At 28.7% G+C, this 14,708-nt stretch overlaps 7 protein-coding genes across 7 annotated transcripts; 3 read left to right on the top strand and 4 right to left on the bottom strand. All coding sequences in view use genetic code 12, as the record gives it.

The window, feature by feature from the left end:
* Positions 1 to 478: 478 nt before the first annotated feature.
* On the bottom strand, positions 479 to 1,294 carry NCE103 (carbonate dehydratase; the record flags this gene model as incomplete). The annotated part of the gene is made up of 1 exon (XM_064880204.1): positions 479 to 1,294. The coding sequence occupies one exon, from the start codon at positions 1,292 to 1,294 to the stop codon at positions 479 to 481; it is 816 nt and encodes a 271-aa protein (XP_064738432.1).
* Positions 1,295 to 1,819: 525 nt separating this feature from the next.
* On the bottom strand, positions 1,820 to 3,121 carry RJT21DRAFT_120226 (uncharacterized protein). The gene has a single exon (XM_064881652.1). It carries the CDS (start codon positions 2,984 to 2,986, stop codon positions 2,297 to 2,299), a length of 690 nt encoding a protein of 229 aa, XP_064738431.1. The 5' UTR covers positions 2,987 to 3,121; the 3' UTR covers positions 1,820 to 2,296.
* Positions 3,122 to 3,328: 207 nt separating this feature from the next.
* RJT21DRAFT_120225 (putative ATPase) lies at positions 3,329 to 5,975 on the top strand. Its single transcript, XM_064881651.1, has one exon. It carries the CDS (start codon positions 3,363 to 3,365, stop codon positions 5,910 to 5,912), a length of 2,550 nt encoding a protein of 849 aa, XP_064738430.1. The 5' UTR covers positions 3,329 to 3,362; the 3' UTR covers positions 5,913 to 5,975.
* A 453-nt stretch (positions 5,976 to 6,428) lies between these two features.
* On the bottom strand, positions 6,429 to 8,171 carry SGA1 (glucan 1,4-alpha-glucosidase; the record flags this gene model as incomplete). The annotated part of the gene is made up of 2 exons (XM_064883003.1): positions 6,429 to 7,898; positions 7,938 to 8,171. 2 exons carry the CDS (start codon positions 8,169 to 8,171, stop codon positions 6,429 to 6,431), a joined length of 1,704 nt encoding a protein of 567 aa, XP_064738429.1.
* A 3,519-nt stretch (positions 8,172 to 11,690) lies between these two features.
* On the bottom strand, positions 11,691 to 12,424 carry HTB1 (histone H2B). The gene has a single exon (XM_064881650.1). The coding sequence runs from the start codon at positions 12,246 to 12,248 to the stop codon at positions 11,856 to 11,858; it is 393 nt and encodes a 130-aa protein (XP_064738428.1). The 5' UTR covers positions 12,249 to 12,424; the 3' UTR covers positions 11,691 to 11,855.
* A 97-nt stretch (positions 12,425 to 12,521) lies between these two features.
* Positions 12,522 to 13,451, top strand: HTA1 (Hta1p). The gene has a single exon (XM_064884170.1). The coding sequence runs from the start codon at positions 12,832 to 12,834 to the stop codon at positions 13,225 to 13,227; it is 396 nt and encodes a 131-aa protein (XP_064738427.1). The 5' UTR covers positions 12,522 to 12,831; the 3' UTR covers positions 13,228 to 13,451.
* On the top strand, positions 13,452 to 14,470 carry RJT21DRAFT_33096 (uncharacterized protein). The gene is made up of 2 exons (XM_064884173.1): positions 13,452 to 14,059; positions 14,118 to 14,470. Exons 1-2 carry the CDS (start codon positions 13,676 to 13,678, stop codon positions 14,277 to 14,279), a joined length of 546 nt encoding a protein of 181 aa, XP_064738426.1. The 5' UTR covers positions 13,452 to 13,675; the 3' UTR covers positions 14,280 to 14,470.
* The last annotated feature ends 238 nt before the right edge of the window (positions 14,471 to 14,708 follow it).

Here is a 14,708-nt window from a genome sequence, read left to right as displayed (position 1 = left end):
ATCTGACGAACAACAAACTTAAATGGTACTTTTTCTGATTACAAATCGTATCTACGGCAAAATATTTATCAATATTTCTGGGAATATTTGGGGACTGTAAATCTCCTTATAAGTCTTCTATATGTCATATTATGTGCAGTACCAATAAATTTTGCAGCATATAATTGTAGAGCGGCTCAACGTTCTTTCAGTATACTTCATGGTACCCGAATATACGACAAGTCAAATCATATCAAGATATTATTCTTGTGTCTATTAATAAGACTAAGTTTGTATTACCTTCTTTTATTGTCACCAGTGACAAATGCTTATACTTTGGTTAAGAAAATATCATACGTCATAAATTTGATGCTGTAATAATGCTTGCTTCTATAAACATCCTCTATATATCTATTTATGCTATGTGAATGTGGAGTTAAATGCAAATTAAGTATATTAGAAGAAATTATATCAAGATCTCAAAAACGTAATTATATCATTAATGAGGATTAAACTCATCGTCATTATGTTCATCATGAATATGGAACAAATCTTCAAATTCATCTTGTGGAATTTCCACTTCATTAAGTAACCCAGTTGACACGTCATAAATTAAACCCCATACCTCTATTTCTCCATTCTTTAATGCTTGAGAAGCACTTGGGTGTCTCTTGAGGGCAATAACACTAGAAATAATATTCAATTCTGCCAATTTTTTGGCTTTCAATTTAGGATCATGATTAAATTCATTCAATGTTTTCAAATTTGCCGCACGTATATGCCTTATTGGATTTAACCATAAATCTAAAACTCCCCCAATTTTCTTTGAACTAAGAGATGCCCAAATCCCACCACAATCAGTATGTCCACAAACTATAATCTTTCTAACTTTAAGAACATCAATTGCAAATTGTATAACTCCTTGACTACTAATATCATTTGCATTAACAATATTAGCAATGTTTCTATGAACAAATATTTCACCGGGTAAAGTGGCTAAACATTGGTCACCTGCTCTTGAATCACTACAACCAATCCATAATGTATGGGGAGATTGACCCTTTGAATTCAAATCAAAAACTAGATCCGAATGATTATGTTTCATATTTTCAACATAATATTGATTATTATGTAAAAAATCTTCAATTGTTGATTCTCTTGAGAGAGAGAAAGGAAAATTTGAATGAGATTTTACCTTCTTAACAGGAGGTTCCTTAATCGGTTTTTCAAGTTTTGATTCTTCACTTGAGCTGATTTTTAAGTCAGTTTCATTATCATGTTCAAGTTGGTATTTTAAAATATTTTCTCTTCCCATATTGTAATAAGATGTTCGTATATATCTAGCAAAAGACAACAGTAAGTTGTAATTAAGGTAAGTGCTCAGTCGTATAGAATGACTGATTCTAGTATTGAGTACGTGCGGTAACACAGTGAAGTATATGATGAAGTATAGGTGGCAATTCTTAGCCTATTTATATCTTTATATCAAAAAGGGACCTTACTATTCTAATCTGGCGTGGTACAACGTGTAATATTAGTTAGCTGGAATTAGTGCAAAAAAACGATATTTTGTGTCTGCAATTAATGGCAACTCCGAACGATCAATTGACAAGCCAATTTTAATTGTAATGACGATACTTAATATAATTAAGACGAAGATAAGAATGAGGTGATTAAAGGTTTAATTACGGTCTACACATTGTAAAGTATTTATATTTTATAAACACGATGTGAAAAATTTTCGAATTCATTGAATCATCTTTAGGGGAGTCGTAATCAATTTTTAAGCTCATTTATTGACATCATATTTAATCTGTAAAATTATTTACATGTTAGTGGTGAGGTCAACAGGAAACTGCAAATTAGACCCAACTTTTTTGCGGTTATGATTATTTTTACTTTCCTTTTGTTGGCCCCTCGATCCTAATTAGGTAAAGAGTCATTGAGTTAAGCGCGGTGCTGTATCTAGCGCTTTGCCCCCCTCTTAAACCCGGTAAATCGATAATATGACTCTCGTGATTCTTAAACAGTAGTACTGACAACTAAATGTAATTAGATTTTAAACGGCTAATTATATTACTTAAACAATAATATTACTAAATATTTAACTATAAATCAGTCGAGGTTAAATTAATCTAACAATCGGTACCTGAAATGGTTGTGGCCAGATATGCAATGTTAAATTCAATTACAAGCATAGAAATAAGTATTACATATTAATTTTGCATTAAGATGGATTAGGAGTAGTATTATAATTTAGCAAATATTTGGCAAATTTTATGAATTTTTTTAACATACTTTTTATAAAAATTAGGAATTAAAGCAAGGGATGGTCGCCATTTTTCATATATGTTTCTTGAATAAATTTTCTAAGATAGCTATTTTCGAAATGTGATCCAAAACATTTAGGGTCTTGGTTGTAAATATTAATTAACCAATTCAACTTATATTTAGGAACATCTTGTAAATTCACATCAAGTCGAGGTAATAATTGCATTAACTTTTCGCATTCTTCAATTTTGGAAGCGGCATAATTATTGAAGGCTCCATAAAATGAAGAATGTATTTCCTCACTATTCGAAGGATATTTCCATTCATTTCCAAGTTTTTCATATCTTCTTCCAAATGCATTCCTTGAATTAAAGTGCCTGCGTCGATTATGGTGTTCTAATCGGTAAAAGGAGTCTAACTTTTCCCCATGAGTAGAATTGGAATTTCCTTCAACTCTATAACCGTTATCATTATCAGCATAATTTTCATGATCTGCTTGCTCATAACTATCAAATTTCAATGTCGGATAATGCTCTAACTCTTGAAGTAAATGTGATCTATCATTAATCACTTCTTCATCAACTTCTGGAACAATTTCTTCAATAGCGTCAGTGAACAAATCTTGATTGAATGAATCTTCTGTCATACTATTGTTAGCGGTTTGCTCTTCCTCTAAATCTTTCACTTTCTTGTCGTTTTTATTAACTTTCTTTTGTTGTCTTTTCTTTCTAGTCATACTCTGATACAGCTTCTGTTGACAGCTGATAGTTAGTAAATTCAATCCTCAAAAGATGGATTACTATAATGATCGGTATATCTCACATGCTTTAGACTCAATAATATAAATTATAACTTTTCGTATGTAAATAAGAGGAAGAAGAAAGTTATGTATATTGATATGACCGTCATAATTGTATTATATACATAATTCTCGATTACCATTTGGCTGTAAAAAAATGTAGACTTCCGCATTTGGTAGTATAATGTGCAAATGCCAGTAATCGTACAACAAAAAAAATGCTATAGATCTAACGCGTCCTACTAAGAAGTGAAAAATCATTATCTATAAGATCAAAGACACGGTTAATAGTCGTAACCAAACCCCCTATAGAATGATATTGAAGACAACAGAACTAACACCACTGGGAAGTGTTGATGAAAGACCTGATGAGAGTGAACAACATTTAAAAGAATTGATTGAAGAACAAGTTACAGTCAATGAGATAGATCAGGATGATAAGCAAACCGATTTTAATAGATTATCTAAAGATCACAAATTGGATAGATTGAATAATTTAATTCTGAGATCACAATTATATTCTCAAATTATAGCCGACAATATCTTACAAAGTAGTTTAGCGAAAAGGCAGCAACGTCAAGAACAAGAACAACAAGAACATGAAACTAAGCAACAACCAACTCCAGAGATAACACCCACTAAGAAGAGAAGAAAATTAGGTAGAGGAGCTAAGAAAAGTAGTGCTCAACGAGATATTACTAGTATGCTTACAACTAAGATTTCTGATTCAACCAAGTCTGCTAAGCAAGCTATTGAACAATCACAAGCTACTACTGCCACTATGATTCAACCTAAATTAATTACTGGAGGAAAATTAAAGGATTATCAATTAGATGGATTAGAATGGTTGGTTACATTATATGAAAATGGATTAAATGGGATTTTAGCTGATGAAATGGGTTTAGGTAAGACCTTACAATGCATTTCTTTTCTTGGATTTTTAATTGAACATGGTATTACAGGACCATTTTTAATTGTAGTTCCATTATCTACATTATCAAATTGGTATAATGAATTACAAAAATTTGCTCCTAAGATAAAGGTTTTTAAATATAATGGATCAAAATCTGAAAGAGCAAAGATTAATTTATCATCACAAGTTAATCAAAAAAAATTGAATGTAGTTTTAACTTCTTATGAAATATCAATTAAAGATTATAATAAGTTGAATATAATTAATTGGAATTATTTAATAGTTGATGAAGGTCATAGGTTAAAGAATAATAATTGTGTTTTAATTAAATTCCTAAAGAAATTAAATACTAATAATCGATTACTATTAACTGGAACACCATTACAAAATAATTTAAATGAATTATGGTCATTATTAAATTTTATTTTACCTGATATTTTCCATGATTTAGAATTATTTCAACAATGGTTTAATTTTGATGAATTAACCAATTTAGCTAATGATATTGAGGATGATAATGAAACTAAAAGATTAATTAAATTAGAGGTTCAACAAAGTTTAGTAAAAAATTTACATACAATTTTAAAACCTTTCCTTTTAAGAAGATTAAAGCGTGACGTGGTTAAAGATTTACCACCTAAGAAAGAATATATTATTCATATTCCATTGAGTGGACTTCAAAATAAATTATATTATGATTGTATGAATAATAGATTATATTACAGTTTAGTAGAGATTTATTTAAAGGATTTCATTAATTATAATCATTATGATTTATTTAAAAATGATTTTAATATGATTGATGAATTTTTACAAGAAATATTTTCCGGACAAACTAATAAGAATAAAGATATTAAAAATTATAAAGAATCCGAATCAGATGATGAATTTAATATTGAAATTAGTCCACTGCCCATTGAAGGTGAAGAAAAATATGAATCTATTATCAATAAGAGATTACCTAAGAAAGAGAAGCAAAGATTAATACTTAGTTCCTTATTCAAAAAGATAAATAAAGATGTTCGAAATTTATCATTACAGAATCTTACTATGCAATTAAGAAACATTTGTAATTCACCATATATGTATTATGAACCGTTCTTAATTGATGGAAATAATTCTACCAAATCAGAAGCCAGATTTATGGATATTTTAATTAAGAATTCTTGTAAATTTCAAGTATTAGATCAATTAATTGATTCATTACTTAATGATAATCATAAAATTCTAATATTTAGTCAATTCACAAAATTATTAGATTTAGTACAAGATTGGTTAAATTTTAAAGGAATTCAATTATGTCGATTAGATGGTTCAACTTCACAAACTGTTCGAGATATCGAAATTAAGAATTTTAATAATGATAATAAATATAAAGTATTTCTTTTAAGTACTCGAGCTGGTGGATTAGGTATAAATCTTGCCGCTGCTGATACAGTTATCTTATTTGATAATGATTGGAATCCTCAAATGGATTTACAAGCTATTGATAGAGTTCATAGACTTGGACAAACCAAACCAGTAAAGATTTTTAGATTTCTTGTATCTAATTCAATTGAAGAAATTTTAATAACTAAAAGTTCATCCAAGAGATTTTTAGAGAAATTAGTTATAACCCTTGGAGAATTTCGATTTAATAAATTAAAATCAATGATTGATGGATCAAATGGTTCAACTAATGATAATATTAATGTTAAAGATTTATTAGAGTTTTCAAAGACTAATTTTAAGAATGAAAGTGAAGAAGAATCTATAAATGAAGAAGGTTTCAATTATGAATTTTCTAAACTGGCACTTAATAAAAAACAAAATCAAATCAATAAATTATTAAGTATTGAAGAAATGAATGAATTGATGGATAGATCAATGGATTGTTATAAATCAGGAGATGATTCACAATTTAATCATATTTCAATATTTGAAACTATTAATAATATGGATAAAGATTGATTACTTAATTAATTGTATTATACTACAAAACTAATAATAATAATAATAATAGCTATAATAAACTTCTATTACATGCAAAGTATATAAAATAAAACTAATAATAAAATAAAAATGTAGAATGAGATAAAAATCTAAAATGATATAACATAACAAACGGTAATTAATACCAAACAATCATCACGAACAGGGGCAGCCAAAATATAAACAAAGATAAGATAAGATAAGAATAAAGAAAATAGAGTTAAAAATTAGATAAGAAAGAAAATGTTAAAATAATTCAAAAATACCGTGGAAAGGAAATATAAACCATCATTCATATAGCGTCATAGTAAAACCCGTAATAGTACCCTTAATAATAAAATAAAGTAATTAGAAAAATTCATAAAGCATTCAATTCATAAGTTAGGATAGTTTAGGTTATTAAAGTTCAACCTTTCTGTACCCCTTCCTTAAGTATTTGCGTGTGGTTGATTTTTGCAATCATTTTTCTTCTTTTCGCATCCATTATATTTCAACTTAAAAAGTTGAATCTAAAAGTTGTAAAGTCTTTTCTCTCCATCTAAATGCATTCCAAACTGCACTATAACTCCAAGTTAAATCTCTTGCTCCTTGCATAAAACCATGATATTTATTAAATTGTTCAGACATACTACCATTGTTATCAACATGATCTTTAACAATTTCTAAAAATGAATCAGAAAATGATGATAAATTATATGATAAGGTTTTATATGTTGGAGATCCAAATCTAATTATTACATCAGTATTTGTATTGGAATCTTCTTTAATAAAAGTTACTAAATCTTGAGCTGGAACCTTATCAAAATCAATAAATTGTCTAAAGAATTCTCTATTTTGTTGATTAATAATAATATCTTGCTTATTTGAAATCAATTTATGAATAAATTTATAGATAATTTCTGAACCAGAAGCGGTTGAAATAAACCAAGGATTACCTTCAGAAGTATCATAACCATCATAAATATCTTCAGGATATCTACCTAATGCAACTCCAATAGCCTTATCAAATCCAATTTTTGAATGATTAATTGGATATCTATATTTCATATCAGCAATCATAGCACTAAGAGTATTAATTAAATATGAACTATCAATATCAAATGGAATATCATCATAATCACCAAATTCAAGATTATGAGCATGTAAAACACCTAATAAAGTTCCAGCATCTAGACCACAACGTTTACCGGATTTCAATAATGAAGGAGTTTCAACAATATAAGGTAAAGTATTTGATTTATAACCTGAATCAAATAAAATAAATTGTTTTAAATTTCTATAAGTTTCATTTAATTGATTTAAAAATTCACTAGATTCAGGATAATTGTTTAATTCAATAAAATTAATAGCAGACTTCAAAGCACTTAATTGAGTAATTGAAGTATAGAAATGATGACTATTAATTTCTTCCCATAAATCAAATCCTTCCTTATACCAATTTTTAATGATATAAATTAAATCTGGTTTAATAATTTCCTCATAAACAAATGTTTGATTATTTAAAAATTGATTTGAAAATGGTTGGCTATATTTATTTAAAGCAGAAATATAACTCATTATAGTGATAGCTCTTAAACCTGGACCATCTCTTTGTGGTCTACCCCAATTTCTTTCAAATGGTTTATTATTTGGATAAAATTTTGGTTCTCCTAAACCAGATTTTGAATCATCATTAAACTTTCCTGACAAGTTATCTAATCTTTGAATGTAATAATTATTTTCAATATAACTTTCTATAATTGATTTAATTGAATAAGTTGATTCATCATTGGAATTAAATTGTTCATCATCAAGATAATGAATTAAAGATTTAATGGTTAAAGCAGCATCTCTTGTCCATTGATAAAAATAATCTGGTTTTGATTTTGAAGGAGAAGCAATAACAGCACCTTTACTGACTTCAGTTTCTGATAATGTTGAACTTATACCTCCAATATTATTAAGAATACCTTGGAATGATATTTCCTTTTGACGATGAATCCATGATTCAAAGTCATTATTAACTTCATCACCTTCATCTTTTGATTGGAAAAGAAAACTTGGTAAATAATTGCTCAAGATTTCATAGTAAGAAAGTGATTGTTGTCTTTGATTCAATAATAATAATGATGATGATAATGATGATTTTGTGGATTCAGCGCTAATTATTAAATCATTATAATCGGGGATGACTAAACTTGAAGCACAAGATATCCAAGCGAGGGAAATGGCTAATTGTGATGCAGATATTAACTTCATCTTGTTTATATATGAATTATTTAAATTTTGATTAAATTAGATGTGAAATAAAATTTTCAATTTCTTCACTTGTTGCTTTGTGGATTTTGTGGGGGAGGGGGAAAAATGAATCAAAAAAAAGTTTCAGTACTTTAAAGATGATTCAAGCTGGGAAATTATATGCAAAATATTTTTAGTGATTCTAGAACAAATCTATAGATACACACACACAGCTATTCCTTTAAAAATTTTCAACTGACTATCTAATCAGTTATTTTGTTATACTGTGTAAGTTAACAAGTTGTAAGTACAGAGCTGTAGTGATATATTGAATGAAATTTAGGAATAATGATCTAATTAATAAACAAGATAAACTGACTTGATTATAATAGATAATAGGAATGACTTAAATTTCAAAGTATAATACAGAATGAATAACTTTTTGAATGATCAACTAGTTAAATCTAACGATAATAGTACTTTTTTAATAAGAAATGAGAAGGAAAACGAAACTTAAATGCTTTTATATGATTTTAAAATTGTTTGCGATATTCAAAATGCAATGGGCTAGGTTGTATATTATTGATGATGATATGAAAGTCGTGGTTCGTGGTTGCTGGCTGACTTATTGCTTGCTATTTATTAATTGCTAATATATTTACTAAAGCAGTTTATCCGGTTTTACGTGACACAAAATGTATGGAAAAAAACGGTGCTAAAGTGAGCGTGACCAGGATTAAGTAAGGCTGTTCTTGAATGTTCTCTGCCTTAAATATTCGGTTAAATTTTTTTTCTTTCTCACGTGATAAAACTTTTGCAATGAAAGAAATAATCAATAAGTATGTAGTAGTTGAATTAATGTAGTAAAGGGTTCTTATATTTCAAACAAAAAGAAATAATAAATAACCAGTAAATATAACTATTTATATATAAATCAAAAGATTTAAAACTAAAACTTTTGTCATATGATAAAGTTTAAAATCTGGGGAATAATGTATAGACTTTATATATTAGACAACTTTTTTTTGTTGACAGTTTGAGATTTTGATTTTGTGATGAGACGATGATCTATACAGGTCCGCCCCGCTTGAACATATTAAAAAAGCGTGATCATATACTCTTGAAGTTCTTTGAAATATGGGGTGTAAACAGAAATTTGCCTAATTAGTCGGGGTTAAATAAACCTTTACTAAATTGAAATTGACAACAAGAGTAACGCCAATAATAATAGCAAGAAGAAGAAGTAGTTTTTTTTGTGTGGATTTGTTTGGTAGCACTACCTAGTAACCTCGTCATTTAATTTACCGCTACAGTTAAACTAATTTACTAAGTGTAAAATAATCTTGATTCAATAACCATAGTAGCAGATGCAAACGATGACAAAGAATAATTTTTCATTCAACATGATCATTTTACTGAGCATTCAGTAATTTGATCACTTCGTCAAGTTATTTTCGCAACTACCGGTTGACAACTTGAATATTGATTATTAGTAATAATAAAATACCAAAAAACATATATTCAAATGAATTATTCGGTATTTAGAATGTTTCAAGTTATTTACAGTGTTCCGAGTAAAGTAAAGTGTGTAAAAGTGAAATTACTTGGTGCCTCACTAATTTCTAGGCGCTCCAAATTAAGTTATTATGCATATCTTTCTTTTAGCTTATACTTACATTTCGAATGTATAAGTTAACCACTAATAGGAGGCCTCGTATACTTTATCCTCTTATACCTCTAATTCTCTATATATTACAAATGAGATATCTATATTAATTAACATCTTTCTCATAGTATCGCATTTTTAAAGTCATCTGCCCCAGCTTTCGTTTATTAGCTGAGTAGTCAGCGAAAAAATTTTTCTGATGATGACGGTTTTCTAGTATGGCCTTTAGAGCAGATCCGTAACATGTTAACAATTCCATAATAACTATAAAATAATAAAATAATAATACTTTATGTAATAATGGCGAAAATTTTTTTTATTATAGGGGTGTGCAGTTAATATTACTTTTCCATTACATGTTATGATTGTGATGGACTAATAATACTTAATGGATATGAGCCATTAATAATCCGATTATTCTTAGTACTCTAGAATATGTTCCGGAATCGGTTCGTAGCGTTACGACTCCGTCACTACTCGTCATGATTCTTTTTGGTATAGAAACTATGTCACATAAGAGATGATGAGAAACGGATAAACTTTCATTAATATTATTTCATTTCATAATACATTTCTTCTACAAATTCTTCTTGACAACATTATACCTGATTCAAGTCTAAACATAGTGTACTGCTTCATCATGTAATATTTCTCCGCATTTTGTTTTGGCCACAGCGCTAGAAATCTCGTAATTATTTAAATAAACGTACACTTCTATACACATTTCGTGTCATTAAGTAGGAGTTGATGCTTAATTATCGAAATTGCGGAGTCGTCCCATGTTAAAAAAAAATAAAACGCCAAATGTCAGAACTAACAATGAACTAAAAGAAGCTAGCACATGTGCAATGACAATCTGACGAAAATTATAACAAAACAAAACACCAATCATAATGTAATGGATTATTCAAACAATCCAAATAGCCAGCCATTTCCCCAGTTTCAGCTTTGAAATTCGTTTCCCCCAAAGCTAGCTAGTAGAAGCTAAAAAAGAAACGCAGGAAGTGGCTAGGCTCACTTCTGATCTTGTGCGCGCTTAACTGCAGTAATTACAGTGTTTTGCTTTTTACCTCGGACCGGATTTGCACTGTTCGTATCAGAGACCGGAAATTTTCGTAATACAGATTAGAATATATCACACATGTTATTTTCATAGCAATTAGAAAACAGATTCATATCAAATAAATCACAGTTCATCGTTATTAAATTTCACCTACCTGTTGTGCTGGATCAAATTGACCTAAATTAGGTTCCCAAATGAATCGTAGAAATAATGCTGTACTATATTTAGTACGAATAAATATGACCTCGGAAGTACCAGCGATTTGAAAATCATTTCCCCGGTTGGTCTAAAGAAAAAAAATTGGAGTATGATAAAAGTAAAGACACTGTATTATGATTTATGTTACAGTGACCGGAAATTCTAATACCGGAAAAAGAATTTGGCCGGATTTTGATCGGAAATCTTAATACTGTAAGTATTATGATACTAATGGGTATTCTTAATATCGGAGTATTTCTCATAAGAAATGGAATGTAAGATGAACTGTCGCCCAATTCATTGTCTGAAGTAGAACCCGGCAGCGTCCTTTAGCTTGCTGATACTTGTAATTAACTGTAGAGCCTCGATTCTGATGTTTGTATCAATGACGGATCAAATCGTGATCAATTAAACATTAATCACCATTGCCTTCTCCATAACGCTGAGCTAATGACAACAATGTTTCATTATAATCGTCGAACTTATTTAATTACCTCGTTTTTCGTCTTCCATGTAAACTGACCATATTATCTATTATACTACAATATTAACCCCTTTTTCTTTTAAAGAAGCTTTGAATATCAAATGAATTCGATTGCAATTTACAAAAATATTAAACTAAAACTTATATTTCTAATATACAAATACTTAAAGAATTTAACCCCAAATGAAAATACAAATTAAAACTAAACTTAGACGTGAGAAGAAAGAAAACTGTGACTAATTAATAATTGTATTGTTTACTCAACTTTCTACTGTTAATTTATTATTATTAAATTTAAGCAGAAGATGAAGAGTATTTAGTAACAGCTCTGGTACCTTCAGAAACAGCATGTTTAGCTAATTCACCTGGTAAAATTAATCTAACAGCGGTTTGAATTTCTCTTGCAGAAATAGTTGATTTCTTATTGTAAGCAGCTAATTTAGAAGCTTCAGAAGCAATTCTTTCAAAGATATCATTAACAAATGAATTCATAATAGACATAGCTTGTTGAGAAATACCAGTATCTGGATGGGTTTGTTTTAAAACCTTGTAAATGTATGAAGAATAAGTTTCCTTTCTGGTTTTACTTCTCTTCTTACCTTCAGTAGAAGCAGTCTTCTTGGCAGCTGGTTTCTTTTCAGCTGGAGCTTTTGAAGCAGGTTTCTTTTCAGCTTTTGGTGGGGCCATTATGATTAATTGATTATTATGTTACTAATTATGTAGAAGAAAAGAAAAAGAACAAAAAGTATAAAACTGACAAATTGTTTAGACAGGATTAGGAATTGTTTATATATTTGTCCGAAATGCGATTTTGTATTTGTTCCCTTGTTGATTAAGCGCTCCTCTATGATGGGATACTTGTCACGCTCCTCTAGATTTTTTTCATAATGTGTGCTCGCCACTGTTAATTTACTCGCGCAGGATAAAATTTACCCGTATCTATATAAGTACTGAAATTTACAGGTACAACTGTGTAAATATGAGACTGCTTCACTACTCCTGATTAAGTAGCCCATTACAATACTTAACTATACATAGTAAAAGTGTACATACAGTACTTGAAATTATAAGATCATGTTAGGTATAATGTAGCCTAATTAGGCAATAGCGGTAGTGAATCAATGATGGAGAACGTCACTGCTAATTAGTGAGTAATATATAAATAACTTCCAAATTCACTAAATGTTTAACTTTTAAATTTAATTAATTTGTTTAAATATATATAAAATAAAATATATACTATATAACATATAACATATAACATATAATAATGTCCGGTGGTAAAGGTAAAGCCTCAACTTCAGAAAAAGCTTCTACTTCAAGATCAGCTAAAGCTGGTTTAACTTTCCCAGTTGGTAGAGTTCATAGATTATTAAGAAAAGGTAATTATGGTCAAAGAATTGGTAGTGGAGCTCCAGTTTATTTAACATCAGTTTTAGAATACTTATCAGCTGAAATTTTAGAATTAGCTGGTAATGCTGCTAGAGATAATAAGAAATCCAGAATTATTCCAAGACATTTATCTTTAGCTATTAGAAATGATGAAGAATTAAATAAATTATTAGGTCATGTAACTATTGCTAAAGGTGGTGTATTACCAAATATTCATCAAAATTTATTACCAAAGAAATCAGGTAAATCTTCAAAAGCTTCTCAAGAATTATAAATCAGTAATATCTGATATTTAAAAAGGAAAAGTTTGGTGGTATTTATTTTGTTTTGTTTTGTATGGTATTCTTTAATTTCTTTAAGTAATGTGTATTATTAATGCTAGGATTTGATATACTTCTATATAAAAGTGTATCTATTAATTTAAATTTGGGTAACATCAATTTACTGTATATTGTTTAATTGGTAATTTAATCTGAATAGTATGGTTATATCAACTATACTATATAACAAATTGTAATAATTATAATTTATGTGTAGTTGCAAAATCTGCTACCGTAACTAAAAAAATCAACTGATCGCCCCTCCCTGATGTATGGATGTTTGCACGCAATATCATCGGTTCTTTCCCAATACCAAAAAAGTTGAACGATTACTATAAAAAGTATAATAGCTGCCCTTTCAAAAATATACAATAACTAAACAATATAATTGATTGAAGGATAATGTCTCTTCAATTCAAGCCTCCTAGTAATAGGAATAGGAATCTTAAATACATTGGTTTGGGTGGCTTAGCATTAATTGGATCTTCTTATCTAATTTTGAGTACATTTCCTCATTTAAAAACTTCAATCTATAATTACATCAATGGGATAAGTGGGGAAGTTGAAGAAGATAATCAAGAAGAAAGAGAGAAAGAACAAGAAGAAAATGAATCGCCACATAAATCAAAGAAATCTGCAAAGTTCAGTACTGAGAACGAACCTATCGAATTGCATGATAGTACAGATAGTTTAAGAAATAGTAAAAAACTATATGAATCACTTGATCAAAGCATAGTTGATATCAATGAATGGTCTAATGATAATTTAAAGAGTTGGTTACAAGAAGTAAGTAATTTTTTTTATATTTAATGCTAAAAATACAATACTAACCACATCTAGAAAGAAATTAATTTTCCAGCGAATACTAATCATGATAACCTTGTATCCCTTGTTAAGTCAATTCAGGAGAGTACTATCCAATTATAATTTATTAATATTTAATTTCAGTCTATCTCAGATCCTTATGGCTTTAATCATGGCAATAAGAAAATATTTATTAGATTGATTATCTGAATAATTATCTGAATTTTCAACGACAACTACCTATCATACTTAATATTTAATTAATGCCTTCATGAAAGCTTTTTATACTGTTTAATTCTTATGTATTGCCTCTTCTCTATTTAATGTACTTATTTATTTAATATTTATTTATTTAATTTATTTACTTAATCTTTATTGCAGCTGTACAGCAGTGCAACAACTGTGTAGCTACTAAGTATAGTTATTTCCTGCATATATGCTATCGCACATAGAATAAAAAGAATCCAATGGCAAATTTACAAAAGAAGGGGAAATTTTTAGGGGATGATCATACAAATTCTGAACTAACGGAAGGCAAAGTAAGAAAGTTGAATTTCGTTTCAAGGCATTTATAACTAAAAGATTTAGCTCTGATTTGATTTTTTTTCAATTAAGTCTAAATTTATTTATC

Source organism: Scheffersomyces amazonensis (assembly GCF_036850825.1).
Source record: "Scheffersomyces amazonensis strain UFMG-HMD-26.3 chromosome Unknown RJT21scaffold_3, whole genome shotgun sequence".
Lineage (NCBI taxonomy): Eukaryota > Fungi > Ascomycota > Pichiomycetes > Serinales > Debaryomycetaceae > Scheffersomyces > Scheffersomyces amazonensis.
The sequence above is the reverse complement of the archived record's forward strand: the minus strand, read 5'-3'. Positions and strand labels throughout refer to the sequence as shown.